Genomic DNA, 11,715 nt, shown 5'->3' with positions numbered 1-11,715 from the left:
TAACTACGTGGATTCATGAATGTCTCTTTGCCGCTTAAAATCTTACATACGCTGATTTAACTTCACCGGAAAACTAGTTTTTGACCCGGAAGTATTAAACAGAAAGACTCGACTACAACTGGAGGCAAAACATCAATGGGAGTCACTTGGTGAGATGATTACTTTATGGGTTTTTAGCCATATTTCAATTTTTTAACCCCAAATTTCCAATGTACACCAATACTCTTCATCAGCTTTCCGTATCAACCACTGCACATATGTTTTTGTCAGTTGCATTGCTTTGTTTGATTCACACGATGCTCGGCAAAACCGGTTGCAGCAGTGACAACGTTATAGGACAATAATAACTAAAACATAAGATATTACCTGGCATGTTAGTCCCCCTCCTTCAGGTTAGGTTTATCAGATGATTTGTTGTCCCTGCAGTGTGTGCCAGGTGCCTGTGGCGGAGGGGAAGAGTGTGCAGCAGACAGTGGACATCCTGCACAAGAAGCTGGAGCAGCTGGGCGCTGTGAAGCAGGGCAGCTTCTGTGTAGACTGTGAGACATACCATGCCACAGGAAATGTCAGCGGTAATATTGAACTGTGTACTCTGTATTTCAGCATCGCTTTTAATCGTAATTGTGTAAACAGAATATTTCAGAACAAGGGTGGACAGGAAAGGTCAAGGCATTACTCTCACCATATGTAAAAAGAGGAAACATGTCAAGAAAAAGTATATACTTTTGTACTGAAACAATTGGTCATTAATCAATTAGAATTGAGAACAGCTTTGATAATCATTTAATCATTTAAGTCCTTCCGCAAAGAGAAATGACAAATATTTGCTGTTTCCAGCTTTTTAAAGGTGAGAATTAGAGAGAGAATAAACCAAGCAATTTAAAGACTTAATTTAGTGCTTTGGGAAGTTGTAATGGGCATAGTACACTATTTAAAAAAATATTTTCTAGATTAACAAGAAATTGACAATGAAGAAGAATACTGATTAAATGATAATGACAGTAATAACAGCCCTGATTACATTGAAATGATCCATTAAACGTAGATCTTCACTCAGGCAGAGATATTATTGTTGTAACAAGTATTCAAATGTTTTAGCTGGTCTACCCTTATAGACTACATACTCTATTATGCTACAGGGTTCCCACGGGTCCTCGAAATCCTTTTAAAGTTTGTGAATTTAAGGGGGAAAAAAATCAAGCCTCTCTTTTTTGAATTGCTGACCCTCTGTAAAGCCTTCTAGCTCTCATTGTAAAAATTCTTCGTGTTGTAACAGTAACCAGTAACCTTGATGCGAGTCTCAAATTATGCCATGTTGGGTCCTTGAATTTGAGGTACTTGGGCCTGGTGTTTAAAAAGGTGTGGGAGCCCCGGTGGTGCTGTCTGGTTCTAACTATAACAGTGCTTCATATTTTTTTAAGTTTGTTGTATTTTTGCATCTAAAAAATGTAAACAGCTATCTGATGTGTTAATGTAAAAGTATCTTGCAAAGTGACAGTACTATACTTAAATACAGCACTTGAGTAAATAAACACCTTTGACAGTCAGTCTTTCCTGTCCGTTACAGGTCAGCCCTCCAAGCTCTTATACGTGATGCACAACTCTGAGACTCCCCTGAGCTGCCTGGCCCTGTTTGAAGGCGGACCCTGCCTCATAGCTGATGCAAACTTTGATGTTCTCATGGTGAAGCTAAAAAGTCACTTTCAAAATTCCAAGGCACACAAGGTGGAGTGTCGTGGTTCAAGATACCGCTACTGTGACTTCTTGATAAAAGTTGGTACGGTGACAATGAGCTCCAGTGCCAGAGGGATATCAGTAGAGGTATGTACTTATAGTTTGACTAATTCTGAGAGTGTAGATGTTGCTATTTTCCCACTGTGACTGCTTCAACTCTTGGTGTGTCTCCTCAGGTGGAGTACTGTCCCTGTGTGGTTCCAGGGGACTGCTGGAATCTCATGAAGGAGTTCATGCAGTCTTTTCTTGGCCCAAGCGTCCCTGAACTGCCATCTGTGTTTGCTGCCAAGCCTGAAGGACTCTTTGCCCCGGCAGACAGTGTTGACACCATGACACAGTACCTGGAGTTGTTCAACAAACTTCGTAAACTTCAAATCCCAGGAAGTAATGTGCGGTGAACTGTCAGTGGGAATGGAGAGATCTATTTTTTAATGTTTGTATTGATGTTGTTTCATTCTGGTCCTATTGATCAGCATGGTATTTAGGCATATTTGAAAGTGTGGGCTTTTTATTTCCATTTCTAAAGCCTCAATCGCATTACGAGGTTGTCTATTTGATGAAAACATCTTGTATTAAAGAGACCTAGTGGAGAAAAGTAGCCAGAATCTCTTGTGTTTCTGATTGTTTCCACCATGATAATCCATATGTAATCACACTACTTCAGATGTCCTCTTGGTGGGGTTATAACCTTTTCAAGATTTGGTACATGAGGTGAATCTTCAACTGAATGTAAAATTACACATAATTGTTTTTCTTTTAGTTTATCTCATTAGGTTTCCTGGAATGGGTGGTGGCTAAAGGCTCATGTTTAATTAGTAATAGGGTTTTAAACAAGAGAAAACATTATTTAAGTACGTACAAGGACTCTGTCTGCATCTGTGCAGACACACAGTCACAGTTCACTGCTCTATTTTCAGTAGACTTTGTCATGGTAGAGATTTTGACTTGCAGCAATTAAAGCATAAGTAACAGGTCTCTGTTCAATTTAAATTTCCCATTCATACGACTGATCAGCATACCACAACAAATGTTTCTCTTGTTAGAAGAGGAAAAGCAGAAACATTACTATTAACGTTAACGAAGGCTCTGTTCTATTCAAGTGTCCTAGTAAGCCATGACCACGGCTAAATGGAATTCAGCCATCATTCATTTTATTATTTACTTTTTTTCTGTGCATGCCCATGTAATCCAGAGGAGATGTCTGAAAATGAGTGAAAACATCTGTGGGTATAGACCATGGGTGTGCAGGGTCTTTAAAAGGCTGCTTTCATTTTGATGCAATAATAATTATTAGTATACACTAGTGTAATATGTAAAACGTAAAACTCAGGAAGGGGCCATCATTCAGTATAATGATTACTTTTACTTTCTTACATTGTGATCCAGAAAAAGATCTATGTGACTGAAACTGAAAGCATGTGTAACATTATTATATGTCCATGGTACAGCTTCAAAGTACTGAATAACAGGGACGTGGTATTAAAATTAGTCACTTAAAAAGCAATAACATAAAAAATTAAGGGAAGAGTGAGACTCTGACAACTTTCCGTATCAAACAACATAATTTTCCAAGCAACAGCCTCATGCTGGATTAATACTTGGCACCAGTATCACCCTGTGATTATTCAATCACAGTATTTGCAGTAATAGAGGCCCCAAGTAAGTCCCTTGCACATGACAGCTTGAGCAGCAGAAACAACCAATGCTGTGCTTAAAAGCTTCACATCCACAATTGTATTTTTATCAGATTAACTCAAACCAGCTGACTCTCGGCGAACATGGGGCTTTCGGGGACACTGGGTGAGAGGCTCTGGGGGCAGCTATCCGCTTTGCCCGGGTTTGCAGCCCAAACCCAGCCTCGGTTACTGTTCCATGTGGCCTCGGTGGGTGGACTGTCGGACGGTCCATCCTGCTGCCTGTTGTTCAGCCACTCCGCCAATGAGAGCCCGGCTGCCGCTCAGTCCCAGTCCAATGAGAGCAGCAGGGTCTGGGCTCGGATCGCGAGTTGGGTTGTTCAATCTGTGAGGAGGACAACAACCAGCTCCGAGTGTACTGGATGGATGGATGGATGTTGGCGATGGTAACGTTACCCAGTTTTTCCATGACCACTTATTACAATTGTATTAACGGATACAGATAAGGGCCGGTGTTCATGTAACGTTACACTTCATTAACCGGCTTTCTGTGGTGAATGTCACCGGGGAGTTTTTAAAGGATTAACGGCGCAGTTCGCTAGCGAGCTAAGCTGTGCATCGTTAGTTAACGTTAGCGACCAACAACAACCGTTAGGTTAACTTCGATTGTCCTCAGCAAACGCGTTAGCCGTGAAGCTAACGTTAGCCACCATGGCAAGCTAACAACATTAATGTTGGCCACTTGGTGCCAAGGGAACCATCTGTGTTTAACAAAGTACATTATTCGGCAAGAGACGGCAAAAGGCTAGTCAACGCCGACCCTTTACCGAGCAGCTTGGGCTAGCGGTTAGCGGCGTTAGCTAACTTATTTCCTGCTGGGCTGCTTCAGACCAACAAAGTTGTTGGATGTTCCTGGAGAGTGGCTCTGACTGGTCTTTGTTCTGGCTGAACATGGTGATGGTGGAGTAGCTTAGCATGGCGTTAAGAGCCAGCTAGTCTGAGCCAGACGACAGGCTTTAAAAAGCGGACAGAGACAGTAGGGATATTATAACATTTGTGAATATCAGCGTCAGATGTGTTAATTGACAGTTAACGTGCAGAGTCAATAGCATAACATAACACGATTTGAGTATGCAACTAACTAGAAACCAGTTGCACCGACTTGCAAGTTAATGGTTTCTTTTCGTTAAAATTTTTAGTTTTAAAAGTGGATGATTTACACAAAGGAGAAAACAAAAAGCAAAATGAACTCCATACACAGCGCTGGTACTGGTGTGGTAGACAATTACATGGATTAACCATATTATTTGAAAGGACAGACAGCCATTCGCCTTCATGTCAACATTATTGCCTCTAAGTTTGGCTGTTTAACAACTTAAGATATTATTTCTGATGAAATGTGCGGCACATATTGTGTTTCTGTGATGTCAGTGAACATGACTTTAACCTCACCAGCCAACGTATGAGAGGTTTTCTTATTTTCTAAGGAATCAGTGTAACCACTGTGTATAATGTGAACTCTAACAGTTGCTAACGATTTACTATTATTCATTATATCAAATATAAAGTCAAGTTTATTTGTGGACCCCAGTATTACATACTGGCCCACAATATCAACTATATCACCCACCCCGAGCTCCCTGTGAAGCCAAGGAAAATTTTCTAGAAGCCCTTGAACACATAAGGGAAGAAAGGCATTGTCTGCTCAAAGTCTCGCATCCATCAAGGGTTTTTTAGGTGGACAGTATATCCAGTTTTTCTTTGTAACATATTTAATAAACAGTTCAAATTATTATATGTTTGTGAATATTCTATTTTCAAAACAGACATTGTGGAGAAGTTCACATGAGTGCATACCTTTTTCTTTTTTTCCTTTCTTTTTTTTTAAAGAGTGTGTTTTCCAAAACTTTTTAAATGCTGGGTATTATTAAACTGGAGAAATGTGTCATTTTGTGGTGACCACTCTTCTTAGCAATCTAATCTATCTAATTGAACAACTGTTAGTAGAAGAGAAAAGAGTTTGGATACAGATATGCTTTATTAATTTGATTTCATCCTGATTTTGCAGAATGTTCCTATTGGTGCTGGTGGTCACCGTGAACATGGATGATCAAGCCGAATGTTGCTCTTGAGTTCTCTGCACATGTTGTGATGTATTGTCCCAAACCTGATCAAGCAATCTACATTTTCAGTAGGTATACCATTTTAATTTTCTGTCACTTTGTATACAGCACAGTGTTTGCAGGTTTATTCATTTGAATAAGTCAGATTGATAATAGTGTACACCATAATAAGCACTGATCTTAGTCTTACTTTATTTTTTCCCTGTAACTCTTACCTCAGAATGAGTTGCTGCTTGGCTACAGGACGTGTGTCCTATCACTGAGGCCACATGTGCATCTGGAGAGATGGATCGTTGTAAGCACGTGGGACGCCTTCGTCTGGGCCACGATCATTCTATCCTCAATCCACAGAAATGGCACTGTGTGGACTGCAGCACCACCGATTCAGTGTGGGCCTGCCTCAAGTGCTCCCACGTGGCATGTGGACGTTTCATGGAGGAGCACTCACTCAAACACTTTCAGGAGTCACAACACCCACTGGCTATGGAGGTGCGTGAGTTGGATGTCTTCTGCTTTGCCTGTGGAGACTATGTCCTCAATGATAACGCAGAGGGAGACCTCAAACTCCTCAGAGGTGCACTCTCTACTGTTCGGAGCCCAGGTAGACGTTCACTGCGTTCCTCGACTGGGGGAGAGTGCACCCCCTGGGTTGGGGAAGGTGGGCCACAGCCCGCCATGCAGCTGGCCTTGCGTCACAGGAGGAAAGCACTCCTAGGGAAGATGTTTCAAATATGGATCAGCAAACATCAGGAGCTGCAGAATCAACGCAAGGAGAAACTTGAGGAAGCTAGAAGACAAAAGAAAGAGGTGAAAAGGAGACTCATGGAAGAGCTTGGCAATGTACCTCCCAGAAAGAGTGCTAGGCTTCTTACTCAGGCGCCACGTTCAACGATCACACTCATTCCTCGCAAATTTCGCGACCCTCCAGAACGCCTACCTCCTCCTCCCAAGAAGCCTTCCCTTCTAACCCTGTCCCGCAAGGCTCCTCGGAACGGCAGAGCTGCTAAACTGAGGAGATACTACTCCACACATGCGGTAACCCGCCGGAGACCTGCTCCAGGTGTCACTGGTCTGCGCAACTTGGGGAACACATGCTACATGAACTCAATATTGCAAGTGCTGAGCCACCTGCAGAAATTCAGGGAGTGTTTTCTCACTTTGGACCTGTGTGAGACTGAGGAGCTGCTGGCCAAGACCAATCACTCCCAGGACATGAAGGGGGTAACAGGAGGTGTAGTCAGCAGTGGTAACACAGCACTGTCAGGATGCCCTCTTGGACGCATGGGGAAGGCAGGTTGTTGGAATTTGCCAGTTAGCAAAAAAGAAAGCGCTCCGCCCTCTTCGCAGGCTGCGGAGTTGGTCCAGCCCAAGGAGCCTCGCTGCTCCACCCGCCAGCAAATGTCTCTGTGCCATGAGTTGCATACACTTTTCAGGGTCATGTGGTCCGGCCGGTGGTCTTTGGTATCTCCCTTCGCCATGCTGCACTCTGTGTGGAATCTCATCCCAGCTTTCCGTGGGTATGACCAACAGGATGCCCAGGAGTTCCTGTGTGAGCTGCTGGACAAGGTGCAGCAGGAGCTGGACACAGAGGGGTCCAAACGCAGGATAGTTATCCCCATCACAAAGAGGAAACTATCCAAGCAAGTGCTAAAGGTCCTCAACACCATCTTTCATGGGCAGCTACTCAGCCAGGTGAGAATTCCAACACATTAGAAATGATATGACAATTTTATAGTATGGTTGTCTTGGCCCAAAATGTCACAGAATTCAATGTTAAACATACAGTACATGTATGTGTTTCACAAAACATGGATATAATCTGTCGCTGTGATAAAGATTGTTGTTGTGATAATGTAAAGTAGAGACCCATCCAGCCTTCTTTATTCTTCCCAAACCTGTGTTTATACCACATAAAATGAAGACTAAGACTTTGCGACATCAACAAACATCACAACTACTTATCACTGGAGTCCTCACCTGGTTTCCCTCTCTTCTTGCTGTGTGTTTTTTAGGTGACGTGTCTGTCCTGTAAGCACAAGTCTAACACAGTTGAGCCATTCTGGGATTTGTCTTTGGAGTTTCCGGAGCGATATCACAGCATAGACAAAGGCTCAGGATCTACAGCTTACCAGCGCAGCTGCACCCTCACCGAGATGCTGTCCAAGTTTACAGAGATGGAGGCTCTTGAAGGCAGCATCTACGCCTGCAACCACTGCAACAGTTAGTACAATGTTTGATACAATGCAAAACAAAGACAGCAGCTTCTGGAAACATGTTGGATCTCAGTTCTGTTCTGTTAGGATTTCCCCCCTACAGCTGGAACTGATAACTCTGAAATAGTTATGAATAATTCAGGAAGAAAATATTTTAAATGCACCAGATTTTGAATGTTCAATGTGATTAGGCTCCACGTACACTTTTAGTTTTAAATCATGTCTGAATACAGCTTTCTTAATAATTTGATGTGTCTAAACGTTGCAAACTTATGCAAATGAGGTTAACTCATAAAAGGAAATTGGGCTTTCAGTGTGAAAAACATCAGTGACAGGAGATAGCAAGAAGAGCAAGAAAGTAGTAGTGAGAATTTTTATTTGAAATGTCTTTTGGGGATTTTTACTAAATATGTCTTGAAGTTGACATTTGAAATCCAGTTTTCAAGAATTCAAATGAAGGACAATCAGCTGTTGGTGATAATGGGGAGTGTTGTTAGCCCACTTGTTGAAAGTCTTGGAGGAGACAGTCCTTCTAAAATAAAACATGAAAATGTTTCCTTACCTGTTTGCAATGCCTGATGAATTGTAAGAGTGTCACCTCAACAATTTGAACAAAGCCTCACATCAGTAATATGCATTCGAATTCCTGTGTGGATTAACTTAGCATCTTACTGTTTCATGGTTTGCCAGAAAGAAGACGGAAATCATCCCACAAACCCTTAGTTCTGTCAGAGGCATGTAAGCAGCTTCTGATCTACCGTTTACCTCAGGTTCTACGGCTGCACCTCAAACGCTTCAGGCAAGTTTCTCTGCTGGCTGGTTTTCTTCTAATGTTTACATAGAATTAATAACTTCAGCTTTCAAGCAGGTTTGAGAAACACAGTGTTGTTTATTCTTGTTTTCTTTAACTGACATCAGAGTCATTTAGTACAGGAGAATTTATTTTTTACCATGAAGCTTCTGAATCCTTGTGACACTGACTAGTCCCTGTTGTATGGCAGATGGTCGGGGCGGAACCATAGGGAGAAAATCGGCGTCCATGTGGCCTTTGACCAGGTTCTGAACATCAAACCATACTGCTGCACAGGCTCAGGTCACTCTGTCCACAGAGGAGGCTACACCTATGATCTGTCTGCTGTAGTCATGCATCATGGTAAAGGCTTCGGCTCAGGGCACTACACCGCATACTGCTACAATACAGAAGGAGGTGAGGAAGAGGCCAGACTTGATTCACATTAACATATGCTGTCCTAATGTTCTGTTGCATTTTTAACCAGTTTTGTCTTTTTATCTTCAGGTTTCTGGGTCCACTGTAATGACTCTGAGATGAAGGTTTGCAGTGTGGAGGAAGTGTGCAACACTCAGGCCTATATTCTCTTCTATACCCAGAGGTCTGCCTAGGCACCTCTCGCTGTGATGTCGACCTGCACGTGGCAACTTAGGGCTGCATTTATGAAAATGTTCTCTGATGTTTTCCCAGATGTAATTAAACAATCACTTTAAAATGATTTACTAAAAAAAGATTGCAATGAGGGCAGTAGGACAGCCACAATCATGAGTCAAGGTGAAAATTTTAGCAGCATAATCCAGATGAGAAAGGTGGAAATAATTGTATACATACTGTAATTTAGCCATTACAATTGGTGGATTTGCATTAATATTTCCTAATGGAAAAAACAGAAATCAAAAACCTTTTCATAAATGAGGCAACAGGTTTCTCCGCCCTGTGGGACCAGCATATTGGTTTATGGCCTGAAGACTGTGGGAGCAGGTCTGACTCTGTCCTGCTGAACACCAAGTTGTGTGTCCATGTTTTTAAAAACAACCAGGCTCATGTATGTTGAGTCTGGAAACAACCAGGCGCTCTCCTGAAACAGCATTTTACATTCAGAGGCAACACGGATTCTGGAGTTTGGAGCATTTTCTCACAATAATGTTGACAATGTGCGTTTTATATGTAACTGTACATTTGATCTCAATGCACTAAATATTATGGGAGGTACATCTTTCAACATGATTGCGTAGATCCTCTTGAATGAAAGGAGTGTAGTTATAGAAGAGACTAAAGTCCAGACTCTGTGTTGCCTCCTGTTCAGCTTTTTTAATTATTGTGAAATGTCAGTTTTGAAAACTTTTAATACTCATCGTGTCATTTGTATTTCACCATGTCCTCTCCTCAATTGTACTGCTGTGACTGGATACTGTGTCTTAGGCTCGAGGCCTTGGTGTGCGCTCTCAGTGAACAGGAATCGTTTTTGTTTTTAGTTTTATTTTGTAGCCATTCTATGTTTCACTTCCACAAAAAGAAGCAAAAAGTTTCAGACACTTGATTGAAGATGAGCGATGGAAAGCTGCACTTTTGAGGAGGGGCTATTACTGTTGGTCCTATCTTTGTGATTGTTCATGTTTTAGCTCCTGTAACTTCTTTAAATGGCAGCTCCTCCTGCGGTTTAACTGTTAGACTAGTCTGAGCCCAGGTCGGAGACACTGCACCTGTGTTTTAAATGCAGGAGATTGAAAACGAGTCATAGGGCAGACTGCGATACTGAGGAATGTTTTTGGGAGACTTGGGGTACCCATTTTGAGTTAAGCACCTGAAAGCAATATACTGTACATCTTGCATCTTGACAGGAAATTGAGATAAAATCAGGAATTCTTCTGCTTGTTATACAATGTTTTTTTCTACTCTGCTGTTTCTATCAAGGTCTTTAGAATTTCCTAGGTAATCAAGAAAAACTGTTGTGTTTGATACGAGTCAAATGCAAATTACATTTGTGAACTCTGTAAAAGTTGGAACAATCTAATGACGATGAATGTCTTACTTTTTAGTGGTCAGGTGTGGCTATGCCACAAGCTCTGATCCCCTTGAGTTCTGTCTTGTACTGTAAGAATACCTGTCATAAATGTAATGGTCATATGGGTTTTGTCTGACAGTAATTATTAAAAAGACAAAACAAATTTGAAACATTTTTGTGTTGTGTTCATTTTAGAGCGAATAGTTGTGTAAAAGTTATGAGCTTTTTTTTTTTTTTTTATGTAGCCTCACTGATTTAGCCTGCAACATCTATCTTTAAAACACTACAGCAGGTTACATACATGTCCCGTGTGTATAAATGGAGTCAGGAAAAACATGTTGGCAATCTTCTCTTCACACATTCAGCATCATAAGAGACAGATACAGTGAAGTAGGACTGAATTAATCCACAGGATTAGCAGACGGATCCACATTTGATCTGAGGCCCCCTATTAATTCTGCTTCTCTAATGTGTTCTTAAAGATTTGAAACCTAGAATAAATATAATCTGGCCCAGGCAAAAATGCTACTGAGGACCCTTAAAAGTAAATAATCTCTGTGGATTATTTCTCTTTGCTGCAGAGAACCGGTCCTCTATTTTCAGTGATGTAATGTGAAGAGATCTTTCACATTAGCGTAACATAAAGCACAAAGTACTGACTTTAAGATTTTATTAATGTTGGCCGAGGCTAATGTTTTGTACTGTTGGCCTATTTTTGTCTTTAAAACAGGACCCTGTGATTTTTGAGAAAAGATAAACACATTCTTCTTTCAAATGAAAAGTTGTCGTCATTAGCTAAAACATGCACTGTGGCTCTGTTCAAAACACACTTGGTCTGGTATGACCAGTAGTTTATGGTGGCCAATGTTTGCTAAAGTTAACAAACATTTTGCTGTATAACGTAAGTTCGCTGACTAAATTCTGAACAGCATTGAGATTTTTCCTGTACTGTTATCTGCATCTTTACAGGTTGATGTTTAGAAAACATCTGTTTTCAAAGAGCAGTTTCTGTTCTGCTGATGAAACTATGTCAGCAGTGTCATGCAGATTCATACATATGAAATTACTTGAACATATTAGTTATTTTATTCATTATCAGTTATTTCTTTTATAATATGAAGTGAATATGCTAACAGTTTCAGTTTCTGAACTAACATTATTATTATTATTTCAACACCATTTCTAATATGGCACTCTTCATAAGGAATTTTTATAA

At 41.1% G+C, this 11,715-nt stretch overlaps 2 protein-coding genes across 3 annotated transcripts; both read left to right on the top strand.

Moving 5' to 3' along the window:
* The first annotated feature begins 3 nt into the window (after nt 1-3).
* On the top strand, nt 4-2,332 carry med20 (mediator complex subunit 20). Its single transcript, XM_056390265.1, has 4 exons — nt 4-149; nt 427-572; nt 1,568-1,821; nt 1,911-2,332. Exons 1-4 carry the CDS (start codon nt 136-138, stop codon nt 2,130-2,132), a joined length of 636 nt encoding a protein of 211 aa, XP_056246240.1. The 5' UTR covers nt 4-135; the 3' UTR covers nt 2,133-2,332.
* A 570-nt stretch (nt 2,333-2,902) lies between these two features.
* usp49 (ubiquitin specific peptidase 49) lies at nt 2,903-10,669 on the top strand. Of its 2 annotated transcripts, none has more exons than XM_056389882.1 (7): nt 2,903-3,814; nt 5,437-5,559; nt 5,712-7,183; nt 7,504-7,711; nt 8,395-8,503; nt 8,706-8,911; nt 9,002-10,669. In XM_056389882.1, exons 3-7 carry the CDS (start codon nt 5,777-5,779, stop codon nt 9,103-9,105), a joined length of 2,034 nt encoding a protein of 677 aa, XP_056245857.1. In that variant the 5' UTR covers nt 2,903-3,814; nt 5,437-5,559; nt 5,712-5,776; the 3' UTR covers nt 9,106-10,669. The 2 variants fall into 2 exon arrangements, with proteins under 2 accessions (XP_056245857.1, XP_056245866.1); XM_056389891.1 differs by having other exon boundaries at nt 5,437-5,563.
* The last annotated feature ends 1,046 nt before the right edge of the window (nt 10,670-11,715 follow it).

Source organism: Seriola aureovittata, chromosome 2, assembly GCF_021018895.1.
Source record: "Seriola aureovittata isolate HTS-2021-v1 ecotype China chromosome 2, ASM2101889v1, whole genome shotgun sequence".
Lineage (NCBI taxonomy): Eukaryota > Metazoa > Chordata > Actinopteri > Carangiformes > Carangidae > Seriola > Seriola aureovittata.
Note: the sequence above shows the minus strand (reverse complement) of the source record. Positions and strands in the feature narration are given on the sequence as shown.